The 22,681-nt window shown below is 40.9% G+C and overlaps 1 protein-coding gene across 1 annotated transcript in view; it reads left to right on the top strand.

Annotated features, from left to right (window-relative positions):
• LOC126162810 (esterase FE4-like) overlaps positions 1–11,674 on the top strand; it is a 312,964-nt gene extending 301,290 nt beyond the window's left edge. Inside the window, exons 10-11 of the mRNA XM_049919555.1 lie at positions 8,233–8,353; positions 11,321–11,674. Coding sequence (XP_049775512.1) covers positions 8,233–8,353; positions 11,321–11,474 — 275 coding nt within the window. The 3' untranslated portion in view covers positions 11,475–11,674. The remainder of the gene's footprint in view (positions 1–8,232; positions 8,354–11,320) is intronic.
• Positions 11,675–22,681: the final 11,007 nt, after the last annotated feature.

Below are 22,681 nucleotides of genomic sequence, written 5' to 3'. Positions count from 1 at the left end.
CAGATCAGTGTACACTCCATTTCAAAGTGAATATTCATTCCGGAGATTTGATTTTGTGTGGCCATACTGCTGCCCAGAAATTACTGATCTCCAGAATCAAGGTATTATTCCCCTAAAGCCATCTTCAAATGCAAACATAGGCTTCAAAACACAAGTGTTATACTCAGAGTGGCTTGTGAATGCACAAAAGTAATCTATCAGCCCACACAGTATGCGTGCATCACCATGATCACAGCCTGCGTACCAGTGATCTTTACAGAGCCACCATAGTGGGGCTAAAGCATATGACATGACGTACCATCACTGAGGAATAAAGCAGGCACTTTTAGCAATAAGTACCCCTTTGATGCAATTTTTAATCAAAAACTGCATTTTTACATTTTCAAATAATTTATGTATAACATACAAGGGGTGGACAAAAATATGGAAATACCAAAAACACAATGATAAAAATTACTAATCACAATAATAAAAGTATGATAATACACTGTAGGGAAACAGTTGGCACTCAAAACAGCTTCCACTTGTCCTGGAGTGGATAAAGACAGGTCCCGTATGGTTTTCGAGGGTACCTAATACCACTCTACCTGCCAGATAGTGGCAAGTTAAGGTAACAATGATTGACATGGATAGTGATTACCTCCATTCCCTCCAGAATAGACCACAAATGCTCAACAGTATTGAGATCTAGTGACTGTAGTGGCCAGGGGAGATGTGACAATCGATTCTCGTGCTCACAAAAACCAGTCCTGGATGATGTGAGCTGTGTGAACAGAGGCCCCTTCGCTTTGAACAAACACAGCATCAACACTGGGGAACAAATATTGCACCTTGGGATGGGCAGAATTAGCCAAAATGGTCACATAATCCTTGGCAGTAATGGGACCTTCCATGGTAAGCATGGAACTCATGGAATACCATGATATGGTTGCTCAAATCATCACTGAACCCCCCACCATGTTTCACCCTTGGCAGCAAGCAGTCTGCATCGTAGACCAGATGTAAACTTGCACATAAGGTTGAAATAATGTGAAACACGATTAATCCCATGAAATGACTTTCTTCCATTGCTCCAGAGTCCTGGTTTTATGGATTTGTCACCACATTTTCCTGTTATGGGCGTTTGCTTCACTGATGACTAGTTTTTGAATTCCAGCTCACCGTGCAATTTCCAGCTTATGGAGCTCCTTTCATGTTGTTTTGGTGCTGACAGGGTTCACAGTTCTGCAGTGACTTTTGCAGCTGTCATCCTGTTATTTTTCATCACAACCCTCTTCAGTGACCATCTGTGATGATCACTGTATGCCACTTTTTTCGGCTTTCCCTGTAAGTAATATAAATCTTCAGTATGGTACCTCTTGAAAGACCAAACATTTCGACTACCTTGGTTATGGAAACACCCCACCATATGTTCACCAGTAATTTGCTCACATTTGAATTCACTTAGCTCAGTCATAATGCACCAAACAGAATACTGTTCGGACTGAGACTGACCCTTACAAAATACTGAGGACACTCCATAAGTTGCCCTTTGTTGTCGAATACAACAGCATACTTGCAGGCTTGGCTATCATCTGAAATTATGTTCAAGCATTGCATTTCTTGTGGCATTTAAATATTTTTGTCCAGTTCCTGTACACAAGGCACATTCTGCTCGCATATTTCGAATAAAATCATGAGACTTCACAAATACTACCTGCTTTACATATAAAACTTGATAAAAAATTCTGTTGCAGCAATAACACCACATCTGCTTTTATTGTCTCCAGAGGAAGTGTTACATACATGTTGCATATTACTATTCCTGGATTCATGTAGAGACATTTGTTTAAGTTCATTTGCATGTGCGTGAAAAGGAGTCCATAAGGAAATGACTAGTTTCTCGTATATTACTTTAATAAAGTATGTGTGTAAACAAGCTTTTTCCCTTGCATTTGAAATTTGTATGGTCTCTTGAGGTAACAGTACATACACTATGTGATCAAAAGTATCTGGACACCTGGCTGAAAACAACTTACAATTTCGTGGTGTCCTCCATCGGTTATGCTGGAATTCAATATGGTGTTGGCCCACCCTTAGCCTTGATGACAGCTTCCACTCTCGCAGGCATACATTCAACCAGGTGCTGGAAGGTTTTTTGGGTAACGGCAGTGCTTTCTTCACAGAGTGGTGCGCTGAGTAGAGGTATCGATGTTGGCCAGTGAGGCCTGGCACGGAGTCGGAGTTCCAAAACATCCCAAAGGTGTTCTATAGGATACAGATCAGGACGCTGTGCAGGCCAGTCCATTACAGGGATGTTGTTGTGTAACCATTCTGTCACAGGCCTTGCATTATGAACAGGTGCTTGATCATGTTGAAAGATGCAATTGCCATCCCCGAACTGCTCTTCAACAGTGGGAAGCAAGAAGGTGCTTAGAACATCAACGTAGGCCTGTGCTGTGATAGTGCCATGCAAAACAAGGGGTGCAAGCCCCCTCCTGGAAAAACACAACCACACCATAACACCACCACCTCTGAATTTTACTGTTGGTACTACACACGTTGGCAGATGACGTTCACTGGGCATTTGCCATACCCACACCCTACCATCGGATAACCACATTGTATACCGTGATTTGTCACTCCACACAATGTTTTTCCACTGTTCAATTGTCCAATGTTTACGCTCTTTACACCAAGCGAGGCATTGTTCGGCGTTTACCGGTGCGATGTGTGGCTTATGAGCAGCCGCTCCACCATGAAATCCAAGTTTTCTCACCTTCTGCGTAACTGTCATAGTATTTGCAGTGGATCGTGATGCAGTTTGGAATTTCTGTGTGATGGTCTGCATAGATGTCTGCCTATTACACATTACAACCCTCTTCAACTGTTGGCGGTCTCTGTCAGCCAACAGATGAGGTCGGCCTGTATGTGTCCCATTCTGATCTCTTACGATGTCTAATAACTACTAAGGTCACTGATATGGAGTACCTGGCAGTAGGTGGCAGCACAATGCACCTTATATGAAAAATGTATGTATTTGGGGATGCCTGGATACTTTTGATCACATAGTGTACGTTATACCCATATGGACGCTTTGTGATGGAAAAAAAAAAAGAATGAAAATGATCTTATGACATTGTTGGCTGGGAGGCCCCATGCGGTGGAGTTCAGCCGCAATGTTGCAAGTCCCTTTTAGTTGACGCCACTTTGGTGACTTGTGAGTCAATGATGATGAAAGACACAAAACCCAGTCATCTCGAGGCAGAGAAAATCCCTGACTCCACCGGGAATCAAACCCGGGACCCCGTCCGCGTGAAGCGAGAACACTACCGCAAGACCACGAGCTATGGACCGTGATGGAAAATATACATCATTAGTAACATAGCACATTCAAGTGATCCCTTTCTCATACCATGAAAGGCAAATTGGGCTGTTTTTCATCTGTGTAGTCAACTCAGTGCTGTTGGGGAATTTAGAGAAATGTTTGGAGGAATACTCTCCTAGCAACACTGCCACACTGAAATTCTACCTCCTAATACACTCCTGGAAATGGAAAAAAGAACACATTTACACCGGTGTGTCAGACCCACCATACTTGCTCCGGACACTGTGAGAGGGCTGTACAAGCAATGATCACACGCACGGCACAGCGGACACACCAGGAACCGCGGTGTTGGCCGTCAAGTGGCGCTAGCTGCGCAGCATTTGTGCACCGCCGCCGTCAGTGTCAGCCAGTTTGCCGTGGCATACGGAGCTCCATCGCAGTCTTTAACACTGGTAGCATGCCGCGACAGCGTGGACGTGAACCGTATGTGCAGTTGACGGACTTTGAGCGAGGGCGTATAGTGGGCATGCGGGAGGCCGGGTGGACATACCGCCGAATTGCTCAACACGTGGGGCGTGAGGTCTCCACAGTACATCGATGTTGTCGCCAGTGGTCGGCGGAAGGTGCACGTGCCCGTCGACCTGGAACCGGACCGCAGCGACGCACGGATGCACGCCAAGACCGTAGGATCCTACGCAGTGCCGTAGGGGACCGCACCGCCACTTCCCAGCAAATTAGGGACACTGTTGCTCCTGGGGTATCGGCGAGGACCATTCGCAACCGTCTCCATGAAGCTGGGCTACGGTCGCGCACACCGTTAGGCCGTCTTCCGCTCACGCCCCAACATCGTGCAGCCCGCCTCCAGTGGTGTCGCGACAGGCGTGAATGGAGGGACGAATGGAGACGTGTCGTCTTCAGCGATGAGAGTCGCTTCTGCCTTGGTGCCAATCATGGTCGTATGCGTGTTTGGCGCCGTGCAGGTGAGCGCCACAATCAGGACTGCATACGACCGAGGCACACAGGGCCAACACCCGGCATCATGGTGTGGGGAGCGATCTCCTACACTGGCCGTACACCACTGGTGATCGTCGAGGGGACACTGAATAGTGCACGGTACATCCAAACCGTCATCGAACCCATCGTTCTACCATTCCTAGACCGGCAAGGGAACTTGCTGTTCCAACAGGACAATGCACGTCCGCATGTATCCCGTGCCACCCAACGTGCTCTAGAAGGTGTAAGTCAACTACCCTGGCCAGCAAGATCTCCGGATCTGTCCCCCATTGAGCATGTTTGGGACTGGATTAAGCGTCGTCTCAAGCGGTCTGCACGTCCAGCACGAACGCTGGTCCAACTGAGGCGCCAGGTGGAAATGGCATGGCAAGCCGTTCCACAGGACTACATCCAGCATCTCTACGATCGTCTCCATGGGAGAATAGCAGCCTGCATTGCTGCGAAAGGTGGATATACACTGTACTAGTGCTGACATTGTGCATGCTCTGTTGCCTGTGTCTATGTGCCTGTGGTTCTGTCAGTGTGATCATGTGATGTATCTGACCCCAGGAATGTGTCAATAAAGTTTCCCCTTCCTGGGACAATGAATTCACGGTGTTCTTATTTCAATTTCCAGGAGTGTATCATGTACAGTAGAGAGAACATTTTCAGTCTAGAAAACAATTATTTCACTGATGAGAGGAAGGTATCTATTCCACAGAATTTTGGAAAATTCACTGTCACAAAGAGCAAGTGTCAATACCGTAAGCTCCTTGCCGAACATTGCAGGTGATACTCCAGTATTCCCATGCCTGTGGAACATGTAGTTTAAAATTTAATCCTTATGTGAACTTATTTTCAGTATTCAAAAAGTGATTCCTACATATACTGAATTGTGTGAGTGCAGATACGTTGAGAGTATCAGGTAGAAGGACTGGTGGCACGCGTGAACATGTTCAGAGCACACAGAGACAGGGACAGGTACAAAGGCACATCCGTTAACATGTCCAGAGCAGTTAAAAGTTTAAGTCAGCACTGTGTCAAATGATTTATGGAAATCTAGGATCATGGACTCCACCTGCTGCACATCATCCACAGTTTGCAGGATCTCATATGAGAAAAGGGGAAACAGAGTATCACTTCAGCAATGCTTTCTAAAACCATGCTGATCTTGGACAGAAGCTTTTCCTTCTCAAAGAAATTTATTACATTCAAACTGAGAATATGTTCAAATATTCTGCAACAGACCAATTTTAAAGACATTTGTCTATAATTTTGTGGGTCTATTCTTTTACCGTTCTTATATGCAAGGAGGATAAGAGATTCATGATAAATCCAAGCTAAGTAAGAGGCCGATGCTGTGGAGTACTCTTTGTAACACTAAATTCGGATTCCATCAGGACCTGCTGAGTTGTTTGCTTTCAACTCTTTCAGTTGTTTCTCTACAGCAGGGATGCTTATTACTATATCCTCCATACAAGAGCCTGTGCTTTGGTCGAACAATGATACGTTAGTACAGTTCTCCTGCAGAAACGATTTCTTAAATGCAAAGTTTAAAACTTTGGCTTTACTTTTGTTATCTTCTACTGCCACAACAGACTGGTCAGCAAGTGACTGGATGGAAGCCTTAGCCCCCTTAGTGATTTTATGCAAGACTAGGAATTTTTTGTGTTCTCAGCAAGCTGTATTGCTAAGAGACGATGGTGGAAGTTGCTGTATGCTTTGTGCATCAATTTTTTTACTGACACATGAATTTCTATTAACTTTTGCCTGTCACCATTTGCACATCCTCTTTTGAACCTTTGCATCGTCAGCATTTTTCGAATTAGGTTGTTAAACCATGGCAGGTCTTTTCCATCCTCCATCACTTACTCTGTGCAAACGTCTCCAGGGTATGATTTATAATCAGTTTAAACTTTGCCCATAATTCCTCTGTGTCCACTGTATTGGAATTAAATGATGTCAATTCATTGTCTAAGTGGGATACTAACAACTGTCTATGAGCTCTACAGAGCAGAAATACCCTCTTAGCCTCCTTGACTCATGTTTTAACTTTACTAACCAAAATTATTATGATGACATGACACACTATACTGATCTGGTTGATTAGGTCAGGTCTGTTTGTGCATGCACTGTTTACAACTGTTACCACATCACAGACAACAGATAATTACTCAATGTACAGCCAGAGTCAACTGGAACACTGAGTGGCTTTTTGTAGTGTTCAGCAAGGAGTCTTGCTTCTGTTTATGACGGTCAGAGTGATATCCAGAAACAATCTGGTGAAAGGTCTCAGGCAACAGTGATTCTCAAGACGCATGTTTGGAATCATGATGCGAATAAGACAACACAACCGATTCAGTAATTGTTGGAGGGAAGATGAATCCTCACCATTATGTGAGAAGAACAGTTGTCATGTCCTTATCGACCAGGGTACCAAATATCATATTCCAGCAGGATAATGCAAGAGGCCAAACCGAAGGTCACACCGCAAATGCCTTGAGGAATGTACGGATTTGGTCTCTCTGCACTGCATCCCCCCCTCCCAGCCACCGTCGCTTTATCACCCAAAGCATATGCCTGGGATGTGATGGTATGGTAATACACGCTTCAGCCAGCAATATCCTGAAATTGCACAGCTTGCATTTCAAGAAAATAACAAATTTCTCAAGATGAGATCTGGAGGCTGTTGGCTTCCAAGCCACAATGAATACAGTAGTGGATTCGTGTCATTTTGGGGTCACACCTCCAAACTGATATTGATGATGGACATCATATACTACATGTTACGTAATGAACATCTCCACAAGTTTGATAAATATCTTACTGGTGGGAGCATCACGGTGCACCACTTTCAATTTCTGTCAGTGTATTTAGTAATATATTGTAAAAGACAAGATTAATAGTCATTAATGTTCAATTTTTACAACCAACATCAGAAATGGGTAGCAGTGTTTCGGTCTTCTAAAAAGTTTCTGTTTTAAATTGGTTTGTTCTTTTTAAACTAGTGTTTGCTGTATTTCTGGTGCATTTTCCCCATTCTGAAGTGTGTGTGTTTCAGAAATTTCAGTGCATACCTCTACGTTTTGCTGAAGGTCATTAATATTTTTGTCATAACAGTCATATCAGCCCTTCGTATTAGTTATGATGAATATAAATGTGTGTCAGGCTGCTATTAATTCAGAGAAATAAAAGGAAAATGTTACTGACCTTTGGATTACACCTGGAGCTTGCTCAGAGAGCTTGATTTGTTAAGGCAACAGCTCATTATAAGCAGATTTAAAAACTAAAACTAAAGTAAACTCCACCTGAACAGCCCACGAAGGCCCAACGGTACCGGCCAGCTGTCATGTCATCTTCAGCGCACAGACACCACTGGATGTGGATATGAAGAGGCATGTGATCAGCACACTGCTCTCCTGGCTGTATATCAGTTTACAAGACCAGAGTAGCTACTTATCAGTCAAGTAGCTCCTCAGTTTGCCTCACAAGGGCTGAGTGCACCCTGCTTGCCAACAGCACTCCGCAGACTGGATGGTCATCCATCCAAGTGTTAGCCCAGCCCAACTGCGACTAACTTCAGTGATCTGATGGGGAACCAATGTTACCACTGTGGCAGAGCAGTTAGCTATAAGTATATTTCGGTTTGGAAATTAGTCTGGCACATATGTTTGCATGTTGCAAGGTATTCTTTAAATTGTTTTTGTGGTATTTCTGATTGGATTTGATTGCATTCAACTTATTTCACTCCCCTTTATTACCTCCATTTAATCTGAGTGAAGTAATTCTGCTAAGTCTTTTTATTTATTGAAGCAATAGTGTTATCAGTATGCATGATTCTGCATTAGGAACAAGAGTAGCCATTAATTAATTTTTCATGCAATAGAGATGTTCATTTTTTTATGTTCTCGCACATAGCTTGTCTTCTTTAGGGGCTTCACATGCAGATGATCTACCATACCTATTCTTCTCTTGGGCTCTGCCACATGGATCTAATGGGGCAGTAACTGGAGCAAGACTTGTAAAGATGTGGACCAACTTTGCGAAGACTGGGTGAGTAATAAATAATTTTTGTTGTTCTGGTCTTTAGTCCAAAGATTGATTTGATGCAGCCCTCCAAACTACTCTATCCTGAGCTAGATCCTTTATCTCTGCATAACTACTGCAACCTATATCCATTTGAAACTATTTAGCATAGTTAAGCCTTGGTCTACCCTTACAATTTTTTTCCTTTCACACTTACTTCCAATACCAAACAGATAATTGCTTGAGGCCTCCCTTCTTTTTGTCATACTGTGTCATAAATTAATGAGGGCTGGAACTTTAAAATAGAGGCAACTATTTATTTACAGCTCATACAACATAGGTACATGTTTCAAAGTTTTACTGACCTTCAGAGTAGTCACTAGTATTGTGTATAACCCGTTGCCAGTGATGTGGAAGTCGTAGGATACTCTTAGCAGTGCCAGTTGTGTTGACAGTTCGAGTGGCATGGTCTATTGCCCGACGAAGTTGTAGCAGTTCTGAAGGGAATGATGTGAAGTGTTTCCTTCAGTTTAGAAATTGAGTTGAACTCACGAGGACTTAAGTCAGGGGAGTACAGTAGGTGGTATAGCACTTACAAGGGAACCTCCCCATCACACCCCCCTCAGATTTAGTTATAAGTTGACACAGTGGATAGGCCTTGAAAAACTGAACACAGATCAATCGAGAAAACAGGAAGAAGTTGTGCGGAACTATGAAAAAAATAAGCAAAATATACAAACTGAGTAGTCCATGCACAAGATAAGCAACATCAAGGATAATGTGAGCTCAGGAGCGCTGCGGTCCTGTGGTTAATGTGAGCAGCTGCGGAACGAAAGGTCCTTGGTTCAAGTCTCCCCTCGAGTGAAAAGTTCCCTTTTTTTTAAAGTTATGATCTGTCTGTTCGTTCATTGACGCCTCTGTTTACTGTAATAAGTTTAATGTCTGCGTTTTGCGACCGCACTGCAAAACCATGCGATTAGTAGATGGAAGGACGTGCCTCTCCAATGGGAACCAAAAACATTTGATCGCAAGGTCATAGGTCAAACGATTCCTCCACAGGAAAACATGTCTGATATATTCCATATGACACTGGTGAAGGCATGTGTGTCACATGACAGGAATATGTTGTCGACCCACCTAACTTGTACACTTGGCGAATGGGTAAAAAGATTCTTCTACCTTGCCCAATACTACTGCGCAGTTACCTTGCATCGGATGGACGGACGGACAGATAATAATTGTCTGAAAATAAAAAATTAAACTTTTCATTCGAGGGAAGGCTTGAACCAATGACTTCTCGTTGCACAGCTGCTCATGCTAACCACGGGACCACGGCACTCCTGAGCTCCCATTATCTTTGATGTTGCCTATTGTGCGCATGGACTACTCAGTTTGTATATTTTGCTTATTTTTTTCATAGTTTCACACAACTTCTTCGTGTTTTCTCTATTGATCTGTCTTCAGTTTTTCAGGGCCTATCCACTGTGCCAACTCATAACTAAATCTGAGAGGGGTGTGATGGGGAGGTTCCCTTGTTAGTAGTCTCATCAGTCAAACAAATCAGTAACAGCTTGCACTGTATGTGCTTGAGCATTGTCCTGCAAAATGGTGGTCAGATCCTGCAGAAAGTGTCATCACTTCTGTCTCTAAGCTGGTAGTATGTTGTGTTCCAAAAATGAACAGCATAGAGACAGAAATGATGACACTTTCTGCAGGACCTGACCATCATTTTGCAGCATAATGCCCAAGCACGTACAGTGCAAGCTGTTACTGATTTGTCTGATTGATGGGGCTGCTAAGTGCTATACCACCTACTGCACCTCCCCTGACTTAAGCCCTCATAAGTTCAACTCTATTTCTAAACTGAAGGAAACACTTCACGGCATTTGCTTCAGAACTGCTACAAATTCGTTGGGCAATAGACCGCACCGCTGAAACTGTCAACACAACTGACACTGCTAAGAGTATCCTACGACTTCCACATCGCTGGCAATGGGCTATACACAATGCTGGTGACTACTTTGAAGATAAGAAAAACTTTGAAACATGTATCTATTCTGTATGAGCTGTAAATAAATAGTTGCCACTATTAAAGTTCCAACCCTCGTATTTTCTCCCCTAGTAATCTTTAATTTAACCACATTATTGGTGGGTGGGGTCCATGGCTGTCGGCTGAGTTACTTGAAGAAATACAGCAACATGCTACTTTTTGTGTAGCTTTATTTTCTGTGAGGACACATTTTGACCTTTCACTGATCTTTAACTTGCGTAATACATTTCGAACTTCATTAGAATGTTTTTAATGATGCATTTTTAATGCTGCAGCTACCTTTTGTTCCGCAATTTGTGGCTCATTTTTGCCCTTTATATCCACAGCACAAACACTTTCAAGTTCACTGATTCAATACAGCATTCACCATGTGGCTGACAAATTTTACTCAGATACAGAACACACTTGAGTGCTGTTTGCACAATCCAAAATTTGGGCATCATTATTTCATTTCTTTAATGGGCAGAGGTAGATTGTGACATCATGAAGAACTGTTCTGACAATCTTACTACAGAAGATGGAATAAATTTAGTTACTCATGAGCAGTCACAATTGTTACCGCTCAGCGTACAAGTTCCCACACCAAAAGATGAATAAACAGCTGCATGAAATAATATGAGGACAATGGGATTAAAGGTTTTTCATTTTTAATTTATCTTTAAATTACATGGTCCCTCCATTCTGAATATAATGAATTTCAGTCAGCTTTATCTTGCTGCTGTGTAAGTTCAAAAAGCAAATACAACATTAAAACATTATTTTTGTCAGTCCCAAAAGATGTGTCATTGTATAATTTAGTTTGCCTATTTCAGTATTGGTATTAATTTTCCAGTTAACATTGTTATATTGTTAAAAATCAAATAAGGATGTCACTACAAAGTCCTTGTCTCTTGACATAAAATGGTTCTCAGTACAAGAGATGCTAGTTTTGACTTGTTTTCCAGGCATCCAACACCAGTAGATGATCCCTTGTTACCCGTGAACTGGACCAGCTATACATTGGAACTGCCAATTTACTTGGATATTGGATCAGAAATGCAACTAAAAACTGGGCTCAAGGAAAAAGCTATGGACTTCTGGCACAATCTAGTACCATGACATGAAGTGTACTTTGAAGCCATAAATGATAGTGTCAATCACAATGAAATAGAAACACCAAATGGTTTCTGACTGCAGGCATTATTTCTATGGACTATATATCAAAGTTAACTTGTTTTATTAATTTGTGTCACAAATCTGACTGTCAGTATGAAACAATTAGACAAAATGAAAGAATAACACAAATCAGAAAATACAAAGCTACAAACATTCCACGGCTATCTCTTCTCCCTGTACGCTGGCATGCAGTTTACAACGTGATGATCGGAAAGATATGAAAAACAACTAATGACAAGATATGTAGCACAGTTGTGTGTTTTCATTCTTAGATGCAGTATTTTTCTACAGAGATAATTAGTGAATAAGAAAACTTCTTCCACAGAAGATTATAAATTCAAACCACAAACTTGTCTGCTGAAGATACATTGCTTGATAAGTTAACATTCAGTAAGCAGCTCAAATATAGTGGCTGGTAATATGAGAGAGAGCAGAAAAGGAGCCACAATTTTCTTTTAACAGAAATGATCAATTTTAATGAAAAATTTATTTAATGAACATATTCTGTTATAAATTACAGAGCATTAATTTTTACTGATTCACACATATGAAGACACTTATTGGGGATTTCATGTGTCAGATCCCTTCTGATAAGACTGATGTTTTTTCATGATTTTTCAAGTATTAGTTCATAAAACAGTTTGCATTTCACCTTCATATATTTTAAAATTGTGATTCTGTACAGCTGTAATTTAAATTTGCTTTGTAAGATGAGCTATAGCAAGAAATAATACAAACACAGAGTTAGCATTTCATTTCTAGCAGAGCACCGAGAGGACTCGAAGAACTACACTTTTCACTCTCTCAAGATATTCTAGAATCCTGGTTGTATGGGGACAGCCAGTTCATTTTCTCTTCATGGCTGACTGAGTCGTGCAAAGTGATTCCACTCATTGCAGTGTACAGGGTGCCCATAATTAAAGTTCCAGTTTCAAAACACTGTAAAAAGTCTACCACTGCTCAGAATGACATCAAATTTGAACAGCATATTATCGACACAGAGGGAAACGTCATGGAACAAAAACAAAATTTAACAAAAATAAGGTTAGCTATAAATGACAGATGAATCATAATATGACAGCTATGGTTTGAGTTGCACATTACTCCATCAACATTGTTCAGTGTTCAGCACAACTCCAGCAGTCAACAGTTGTGACACTGTTAGGCAAGCCCAATCACCATGGTGAGGTCATACCACAGACGATGGGAAAAAAATCAGTTCATAACTGTCCCAAGGCCAAAAATCGCATAAAAAGCAAAATGACAATGGTTTTTAATTGTCATGAGACAGACACAAGACATGTTCAATATGCTGTCTATCTTTTTCTACCACAAGTTGAAATTGAGAAACAGCACGTCGCACAACAGATCAGAGTGTCTTGGGGATCACATTCAGAATGCGTTGCGCAATGCATAGCTTACATTCAGGTACAGTCATAACTGGAGCACTGAACACAATTTCTTTATCAAGATCAGGTTACCTGGACAACCAGGCTGTAGGGAAATGAGGGCTTATAATTCTACCATTTCCGAAGCGCCTGTGCAGCGGCCGCTTTATTTGCTGTGCAATGTGTGGAGCAGTGCAATCTTGCATACAAATGCTCCTACCCACACATCCGCACTATTGAGGTGTTGAAATGACATTGGTACACAAAATTACTCTCATAGCATTTGCCCACAGGACTCATCTCCTCAAAAAAATATGGTCCTACGATACATAAATGATGCCATCAACCCATGCTAAACCGTCACCTTTGCAGGATGAAGTGGTACCGGTTGAAGTGCGTGTGGTTTTCCCATTGCCCATATTCTGCAATTCTGCATACTGACATGTCCTTGGAGATGGAAGTGGGCTTTGTCTGTCCACACAATGTCAGAGTGTTCCATGGCCATTCATTGTCCACTTCCCTGTGAGCAAGAAATTCCACAGTGAACTTCTGTCTCACTGGGTCAGCTAGAAGCAACTCCTGAACATGGGTGATTTTTTATGGATAGCCATGCAGAATGTTTTGTAGGATTTTGTGCAGCTTGCTCGCAAGCATATCCAGTGTTCGGCAATTCCCCCTGCATGTTAGCACACCACTGCTCTGCCCCCCCCCCCTTCCCCCTTCCAGCAATGCTGTGGCCACATCTTAAAGAGATGTTGGATCACTTAGCAGACATCAGATCAATGTCTTTTCATACCCTTGAGTATCTGGAACTGCTGCAGGGCTACTGGCACACAATCACTGTTCTTATAAAAGAGCTTTACCAGTAGCATGCGACTCTTCATGGAACAATCATGTTGGGTGTCATGGACACAAACTGAGGAACAGTTGTGTGCCAAATGTCTGCTGGTGTGCATATTCTGACACCTACAGTGCTATCTGTTGGTGATGGAACTTTAATTATGGAAATCCTGTAATATTACAGTCTTAGAACATTTGATTACACACAACACTGTTGACAGGATAAACTTTGGGGGAACAACAAGAAGTTAATGGAAGGAGTAAAAATAACAACTCACCACATAACTGAGTCATCGAGTGCTTGGTGGGCGAGTAAACAGGAATGAAAACATAGCTGAGCTTTTGGATGAATCCTCCTTCAAAGCTAACAAAATACTCTTGCACCCTAGAATGGCTCCTAGATGACATTTTAAAAAAAATCTTGTTAATTTTTCTTGAGCTTCCACCTAGTTTGGTTCCGTTTCATGTAAAATGAGCTGTGTGAAAATTAGGCTGAACAGAATAAGGTGGAATGGTGGCCCTACGGCATCAGAAATTTAAAAAAAAGTCAGAAAAAAGAAAACAATATACTTTGGAAAATATTATTTCTGCATGACAAATTCATTCATTACCTAATGTAGGAAGATATTAACTTTATCTTCCTGGACTTAATGCAGTCTTATTTCACACTGATCAGGTGACATGATGGGTCAGTGACCCCAGGTTAGGTAGGAGTGAGGGCAGCCAAGCTCAGCTGTTCCTTTTTATGCCCAGTCATCTTTCACTTTTGAGGGAAGGTAGCAGTTGTGGCATGCACAATCTTTTCATCTTCAGTTCATTTACAGTAGATAATAGATTTACTTCAGGATTTGTCTAAAAGAAATTCAAGGATTCCTTTTATAATCAGTGAATGCATAAATTAATTGTACATCAAAGTGCTACTGCATATAAAATTTAAAAGCTTTGTATCAATAATAGAGGTAACTACAAATTATGCTGGAAGATCATACAAGTGAAAAGAAACAGATTCTTTTTCAAAAACTTGGGCATATAGTATATAATGCTTCAGAGTTCTTTACTACTGATAAAGGTAGCCTAATTATGATCAATCAACAGTTGAAAGGAGTGCCAATGTTGCTGCAAGGAATCAGGTGTGAGTTATTTGAGAAAGAAAACTTCAGAACAATCCATGAAGAGGCTAGAAGAAAGTACATACTTACAAGATTGAACAATTTAGTGTTCAGTGAGTTACGTATTTATGTATTTAATATATAAGCTTAACACATAACTGTGTTTGAAAATACAATAAAATAAATTCAACTGACTATTCAGTACTGGTTATTTTACACATATTTGATTCACTAAATTTACTATGGAAAACAGAAGACAAAAGTAGCACAAAAAACTCTCACTGAATAGCACTTTCAGTCCTGAGTTAAAAGCATTAGTTTTTGATGGAACAGCAGCAACTTCTTTTAGAAGAGGGAGAATTTGTGTGTGTGTGTGCGCGCGCGCACACTGAAAACTTTTTGTAAAAAGATCTCTTGTATTCAAATTGTACACATGAGAAACAGGAAATCCTTTTAGAAGAGACTACACTAATTTTGAAAAATTTTCAAAACACTTGCTCTGGAATCAACAGTAATTAATTACAAAAAATAATTCAGCAAGGGAAAATCAATCAACGCTTGGAGAAAAACAATACATCTCAAATCCTTGTTTTTGTTCGGGATACATTGAGACAGAAACAGCCTAGAGAGAATTATACTGAAGTTTTAGAATGAACGAAAAGTTGCTATGTCAAAGCACCATCTAGTGACCTATCTTTCCATTCTCCAGGACCCACACGTAATGCAAAGTGGATGACAAAAGTTATTTATTTTTTAGAAATGCTTATGTTCAATAACATAATTTTAATTTTAAGCACAAGATGAGAATGCAAATAGTGCTATTTGTATTTTCCATATCACTATATGCCAAAATATGATTCTTTGACCCTTATGAAGCCAAAGCAACATGTTTGAATTTCGGTATTCTTTCATAGCTTCATAAATACCAGATTGTCAGTCATGATATCCCTTGTGTGACTTTAAAACCTTAAGAATCATTTACAGTGCTTGTCTCCTGTTTTGTTCTTTTGGCCATCTTTGGTTCTCAGTCCTGAGATTACATAGAATAAATAAAAAGTTTATATTGGTCATCAATGCATTGATGTGGGACAAAATAAGACTAAAATACTTAATTTAAAAACTGACGTAATTCATCAACATTTTAGTGCATGTTCCAAGTGAATACTACTCGTGTTACAAAATTCAGTATTAAAAACCTAAAAATTACAAAAACAGTGACACTCAAATGTGAAGGTGCAGGTCATTGCCAAATGTAGACCCATTGTTACACTGAAAAACATTTACCACTGTATTCCGATGAAATAAATAATCATTTATTCAATAGCGTATAGTCTATCAGGATTTTACAGCATATTTTCAACAGATTCTAGTTCAAAATTATTAAAAACAAACAGAAATTGTCTTTATTTCTTTTGACATGCTGACACTGTGATAGACAGATACATTCACCTACTGGGAATATGCAGAAGTGAAAAACAAGTTACGCACAGTGATTACTTGGTGTAAAATACCTGCTACAATCAGGTACAGAGCGTTTAGTTCATTCATGGAGCTAGAAAAAAATAAAAGATGGTTGTAGCATATATGCTACTAAGGACTGAGAGAGTTATGAATGAAAAATAAAAGTATTCAATTAGGAATTGACCAAATCTTGAAACCAATGTAGTGTCACCACCATTTAAGATGGGAATGTTAGATTCGGTGCAAAATGTCCGAGCGCACAAGTTACAGCCAGGTGCGAGCCTGTTGACAGTAACTTACGCTGACCAGCAGTTGCGAAGTAGAATGGAAGGCCACAGGGCTGTCAAACCACTGAAATGAGTAAATGCAGCAGTTTGCATGGTGCAAGTTATGAGAAGAAGGGATCCGTTGGCACAATCTAGGTGTTATGAGTACGTGACTCGGAGCGGCATGTTAGCAAAACAGAGGCGCACAGCAACATATAAATAGGTGCTGGTTTTCTATCGAGGGGGATTCACGTATGGCAGCTCTCCTGGACAGCGGGATGTGTCACACCACTGGATACATGCAGCAGCAGATGGGGCGCCGGCGTTCCAGTCCACGGCGGGTCACTCGTTCGACCCTCTGAGGCCAATGCGCGGTCCGTAGCCAGCCAGCAGCGGGCCACTTGATGCCTTGCTACCGCAGGCAGTCTTGTTGGCTCCCAACACATGCCGGAGGCATCCCGGGGCAAGGGCCGCAGATTTGACTGTTGGATTGCAGGTGCTTGTGTCGTCACGATCTTAACCATAACAGCAAAGAAGCATGCAGCAGACCGCCCTGCGGCTCCCAGCAAGCGGCGCTGAGGCAACAGGGACAAAGGCCGCCAAGTCGGCTGCTGGCACATCCTGATGTCGTCAAAACTCCGCAGCTGTACACGGCCAGCATGCCACAGTACATTGCACGGGTCGCTGAGGTAGCCCTTCCGTGCCAAGCTGTTTTTGCAGACAGCGAAGTGGCGTCCTCAGTATTGCAGGACCCTATGACGTAGACAGAGAGGAACGCGGCACTGTAGCTGGGAATAATAAAACACTTGAAGATCACGGCCGAGTTTTAATACGGTGCATCCTGACAGTTTCCATCCACGTCCTACATTCCTCCACAACACGCCAACATCTACATTTGATGTCAGAATAGCGGGCGTCGTCTGTACAGTACAACGTTCGAGCCCACCGCCTGCTTTACAGTCACAAAATGTGGTGAATGTTGGCTAATTTTTCTTTTTGAGTGTTGGACATTTTCTTTCTTTGTGTTATCAGAGTAAGTGTTAGTGTGTTTGAGGCAGTAAGATTTTTTTCTTTTGAGGCATTTAATTACTTTCTTATTGGGTTGAGTATGTTGTTTTATTTATCTCCTCCTAAAACATAAGATGAGATACTAAGCTGTAGGGAGTCAATTTATTTTTGTAGTTAAATGTTTTGTTTCTGTGGGATTTTATGGGTTGAAATCGGACTAACTGGGAACGAAAGCAACACAATGGCAAAGTAAAGGACGCAAGGTGTGTTGGAACCAGAAGCAGTACGGATTTTGTTGAAAAAGGTAGCACAATTAACAGCAGACAATACACAGTTGAGAAGTGAACTAACATCTAGGAGGGACCGGGGAAACTGCATCTGATCAGTCGTCGTTGCCTAGAGTGCCGCAGTAGGAGATTGATCCAGCTGCCGCTCAATACAGGGAAAGGTAATGACAAGTAACGATTGTTTTGAGCACCTCTGTGCCAAGTGCTATCGCAGCCTTAACTTTGTTGTGTGTTGTTTTCATTCTGATCAGGAGGAGAGCCAACTCCACGAGGGAACCAACAGTAGTCAAAATCCCAGTGGATTGGATACCGAGGGCATAAGATGGGTAGGTAAGGGGGTTGACTGAGCATTAGGTGGAGTGGTCATCCAGTAAGGAATTTTTACATTTTGCCTCATGTCATGTGTTTTAAGAGGACTAGACCACATCTAAGTTTTCTGATAGTAGTAATAGTAAATATGTCATAAGTACGTGCCGACCAAGACAAGTTTAAGAGTAGTTAGAGGTCGACCTACTAGTTCATAAGTTGAATCTGGCATCTGCACCTTCAAACATGTCTTCTTTATAAAAGAGCAGAGAAAGCTGCTGCACCAACCAACATGTCATGCAATACTACCAAAATACAGTAAAACATGGAAATAAATCTCTAGCTCATGGGTTACCAGCTAGTACAGCCCCCGGCTTCTAGGGACACTTTTTCCATGTGTTGCCAGCTGATTCATACAGCATGGGAGCAGGAACATGGCTCAGCAAATCTATGGAGATTAGTCAAAAATTCTACTCGAGAAGCCCACTGCCCATTTTACAGAGACTAACCTGGAAAGTGCAGGCCGACAGGTTACATGACTCTGAATGTACTCTTGTGATTGATGGCACGAATGCATGTAGCTCGATGTGATGGTAACCTTCAATTGCAACTTTATAATCTTTCCATAGCTTGGGGCCACAGTCATATAAGGCTATTTACATAAAGTTCCACAATTTGACTGTATAGATTGTTTATTCTGTTGTACATTGACGATTTAGGCCTTTGGTCACTTCAAAGGATCACAATGTTAATGATCAGACTTCTGTAGATGAAGTCATCATCAGAATATATCAATTAATAAATTTTGATCATGTCTTCACTTACAGAAGTCTGAACATACTTAACAGTGGGATTAGTTGGTTAACATATTTTGACAATGACTTCGTTTACAGATATCTTATCATGCTAATCACTGTAGTACTTGAAAATGGCTAAAGGTGAAAATCATAACTGTACAATAGAGTAAACAATCTATACAGTCAAATGTCGGAACTTTCTTGTAGGATGTGAGGTCCACCAGTTATGCAAAACACCATTTTTCCTCAGTACCCAAACATGTTTCAGCACAACTGTGCCATCATCAGTGGGTTTCTATTTTATTTATTCTGTAATGTGAACATTTTTATTAAATGATTACAAAATTATGTGGATGTTTATTTCAAACAATAGTTCATTTCTTTTTTTTTTTGATACCTTTACACTTGGTGTGCATGATTTTCCCAGATCACTTGTGTATTATTTACTACAGGTAGCTTGTCAACTGCAACCAAACAATGTAATAAATAATACACAAGAAATACGGAAAAATTATGCACACCAAGTGTAAAGGCATTAACAAAAGGAAATGAACTATTGTTTGAACTAAACATCCACATAATTTGTAATCATTTAACAAAAATGTTCACATTACAGAATAAATACAACGGAAACCTAATAATATGGCACAGTGGCGCTGAAATATGTTTCGGTACTGAGAAAAAATGGTGTTTTGCATAACTGGCGGACCTCACATCCTACAATGTTAACTGAAAACACGGTCAACACAAGGAGCTGCAAATCCAAATGATGAATGTCAGAACTTTCATTTAAAAAGTATTTACAAGTGTCACTTATTTCTACAGGTATTCAAGAATACCTTTCAATTATGAAATTAAAGGAGTAGTTAAGAATAAACAATTGAAACCTAGATTTAAAAATACTTCTGTCTTTGAGACATTTTATTTCTATGGGCATATTATCCACGTGTTTCTCTCCTTTTGTACCTAAGTTATATTCTCCAGACGGAAATGTTGATTATTTCACTGTCTAGTATTGCATTTTTGAACACTTATTACTCTTAAACTGCATTGGGTTCCTTATATGTTTGAACAGTGAATAAATGTACTGTCAGGCTGTAGTAAAAATTGCCAGTTGCTTAAACAGATGCCAGAAAGATGTGTGTGTCTGAACTCCACATGTGCAACTGTAATTGCTTTGTTTTTTGTAATGGCAGCAGCAGTAGTTCTATACAGGGTGGAGTAGGGAATTATCTGTAATTTTAAGTTGGTGCTGTGAAGAAAGAGGGGACAATAGAAGAGTGAGGCTGTGTTCCAAGGTCGCAGTGGCAGTGAACATTTACTTTTATGCCACTGTTAATTGCAAACACGGCTTCGTTGAATGAACAATGTGCTTCAGCTGTCAAAACCTATTTTTCTGACAACCGACCTACAGTTGCAGTATAGCGTGCTATGTGTACTTGATGTCAAATCCCCCCTCAAAACAGTGTTCCTGATTGTAAATTGATTCTGTTATGGGTAGAAAACTTTCATCAATGTGGTAGTGTTATGAAAATGAGAGCTGGGGGACTCTAGGACCGTTAGTACTCTTGAAAACATAGAGCATGTAAGAATGTCAGTATTGCAGTCCCCAAAATGTTCTGCTAGCAAACAAGCATCACTGCTTGCACTATCTATCCATACTGTGTGTCAGATTCTCCACAAAGGCTTTCAGTTTCATCTGCATATAATGGTGATCACTCAAGAACTGCCACAACAGTATTGGCAAAATAGACAGCAAGCCTGTGAAGACTTGACTGAAAATGTTCCTCAAAATGGACACATTTTCTTCAATATGAGGCACACTTTCACATTTCAGGGTTTGTTAATAAACACAATATGCATTACTGCATTTGTATGAATCCTGGGGAAATTCATGAGAGACCTCTCCACAGTGATAAGGTCAGAGTTACATGTGTAGTCAGTGCTGAGGAAATTATTGGACTTTATTTATTTTTTGAGGAGAACAGCCATGCTGTTACCATCAATAGTGGACAGTATGGGAGCATGAGCCAAAATGTTTTTGAACTACATCTTCAGCAAATGCAAAGGAGACTTGTTTGATTTCAGCGAGATGGTGCCACGACCCACATTGCTTTGTTTGGAGTTATCTCAAAGCTGAAGTTTTCAAACCTCACGGATGCTGGAAGCCTTGAAGGATGCCATATGCCTTGAAATAGGCCAAATTCCACACCAGTTGCTCCATAGAGTGGTGCAGAATTTTAAAAATCAGCTGCGGCCGTGTATTGCCATCGAGGAATGTCATTTGCAGGATCTGATATTCAAAACTTAACAAAATTAAACTTATCACTGTACTTTATTGAGGCAATACCATTTTTAGTTTTTTTTTAAATTAACTTTTATAGTTAGAGATAATTCCCAGCCACAAGCTGTACATCCGCAGATACTTTTATGAGGATACTGGACATATCATAGTGTTACAGTTTAATATCAAACAATAAAAAACATAATTCATAGATTCAGGCATTTCCACACTATTGGTCTAGTTTGATAAGGATGGGACTGATTGCCGACTTTCGCCCATAAAAAGAGGTACTCATCAGCATTTAACTTCTTCTACCTTCTCGTAGTCAAAACAAATGGCATGCTTGGAACAAGAGTACCATAAGGCTGTTTAGCCAACAGTCCTGTAGTTTCAGCAATACTCCATGTCTTCCAAGCCAAAATATTAGCATCTGGAAATGCTTCAAGGCCACCATAACCTGCTTGATTGCCCCATACAACAGCAAGTGTCAGCCAGGTACTACCTCCAAACACTGCTTGTACATCACAGGTAAAGTTCAGATGCGGTCCACGAAAAACATTTGGACCTCCAATCAATTGCTTTTTATTAAACTGCCCAGCCAAGTCAATATCAATCGCCTTCAAACTGCAATACACAGGTACACTGCGCCGCCAGCGACGATGGTAACCACGTCGCAGAGGCATTGCTGTGGCACGTCCAAATGTTTTTCGTGGACTGCATCTGAACTTTACCTGTTATGTACAAGCAGTGTTTGGAGGTAGTACCTGGCTGACACTTGCTGTTGTATGGGGCAATCAAGCAAATTATGGTGGCCTTGAAGCATTTCCAGATGCTAATATTTTGGCTTGGAAGACATGGAGTATTGCTGAGACTACAGGACTGTTGGCTAAACAGCTTTATGGTACTCTTGTTCCAAGCATGCCATTTGTTTTGACTACGAGAAGGAAGAAGAAGTTAAATGCTGATGAGTACCTCTTTTTATGGGCGAAAGTCGGCAATGGGAATTGTAAAATAAAGATCAACGGTGATTGTATGATTTATTATAGACAATAAAGTGTGTTCTGTGCTTTCCTTATCCCCCTCCCTTTTTTTATTCATGGCCTTACAGCAGGAATCATTCAGGCAAAGCCTGAAGTAATTTAAGGAAACCACTGAAAACCTAAACCAGGATGCCTTGATGGAGACTGGAGCCTCCATCCTCCAGAATACACGACCAGCCCATTTAAAACAATGTAAACTCATTCAGGCAATTAAAACTTTTTACCTACGTACAGAGTTAGCCCACAATATTATCCCACAAGATATCAGGAATGAAAATATGCAAAATAAGTCAACTTACTTATTTCTATGTTCCCAAACTTGCAAATTATTCTTACAGCAAAAGTAGCTGATAAACACTTTAGT

This window comes from Schistocerca cancellata, chromosome 2, assembly GCF_023864275.1.
Source record: "Schistocerca cancellata isolate TAMUIC-IGC-003103 chromosome 2, iqSchCanc2.1, whole genome shotgun sequence".
NCBI classification, from domain to species: domain Eukaryota; kingdom Metazoa; phylum Arthropoda; class Insecta; order Orthoptera; family Acrididae; genus Schistocerca; species Schistocerca cancellata.
Note: the sequence above shows the minus strand (reverse complement) of the source record. Positions and strands in the feature narration are given on the sequence as shown.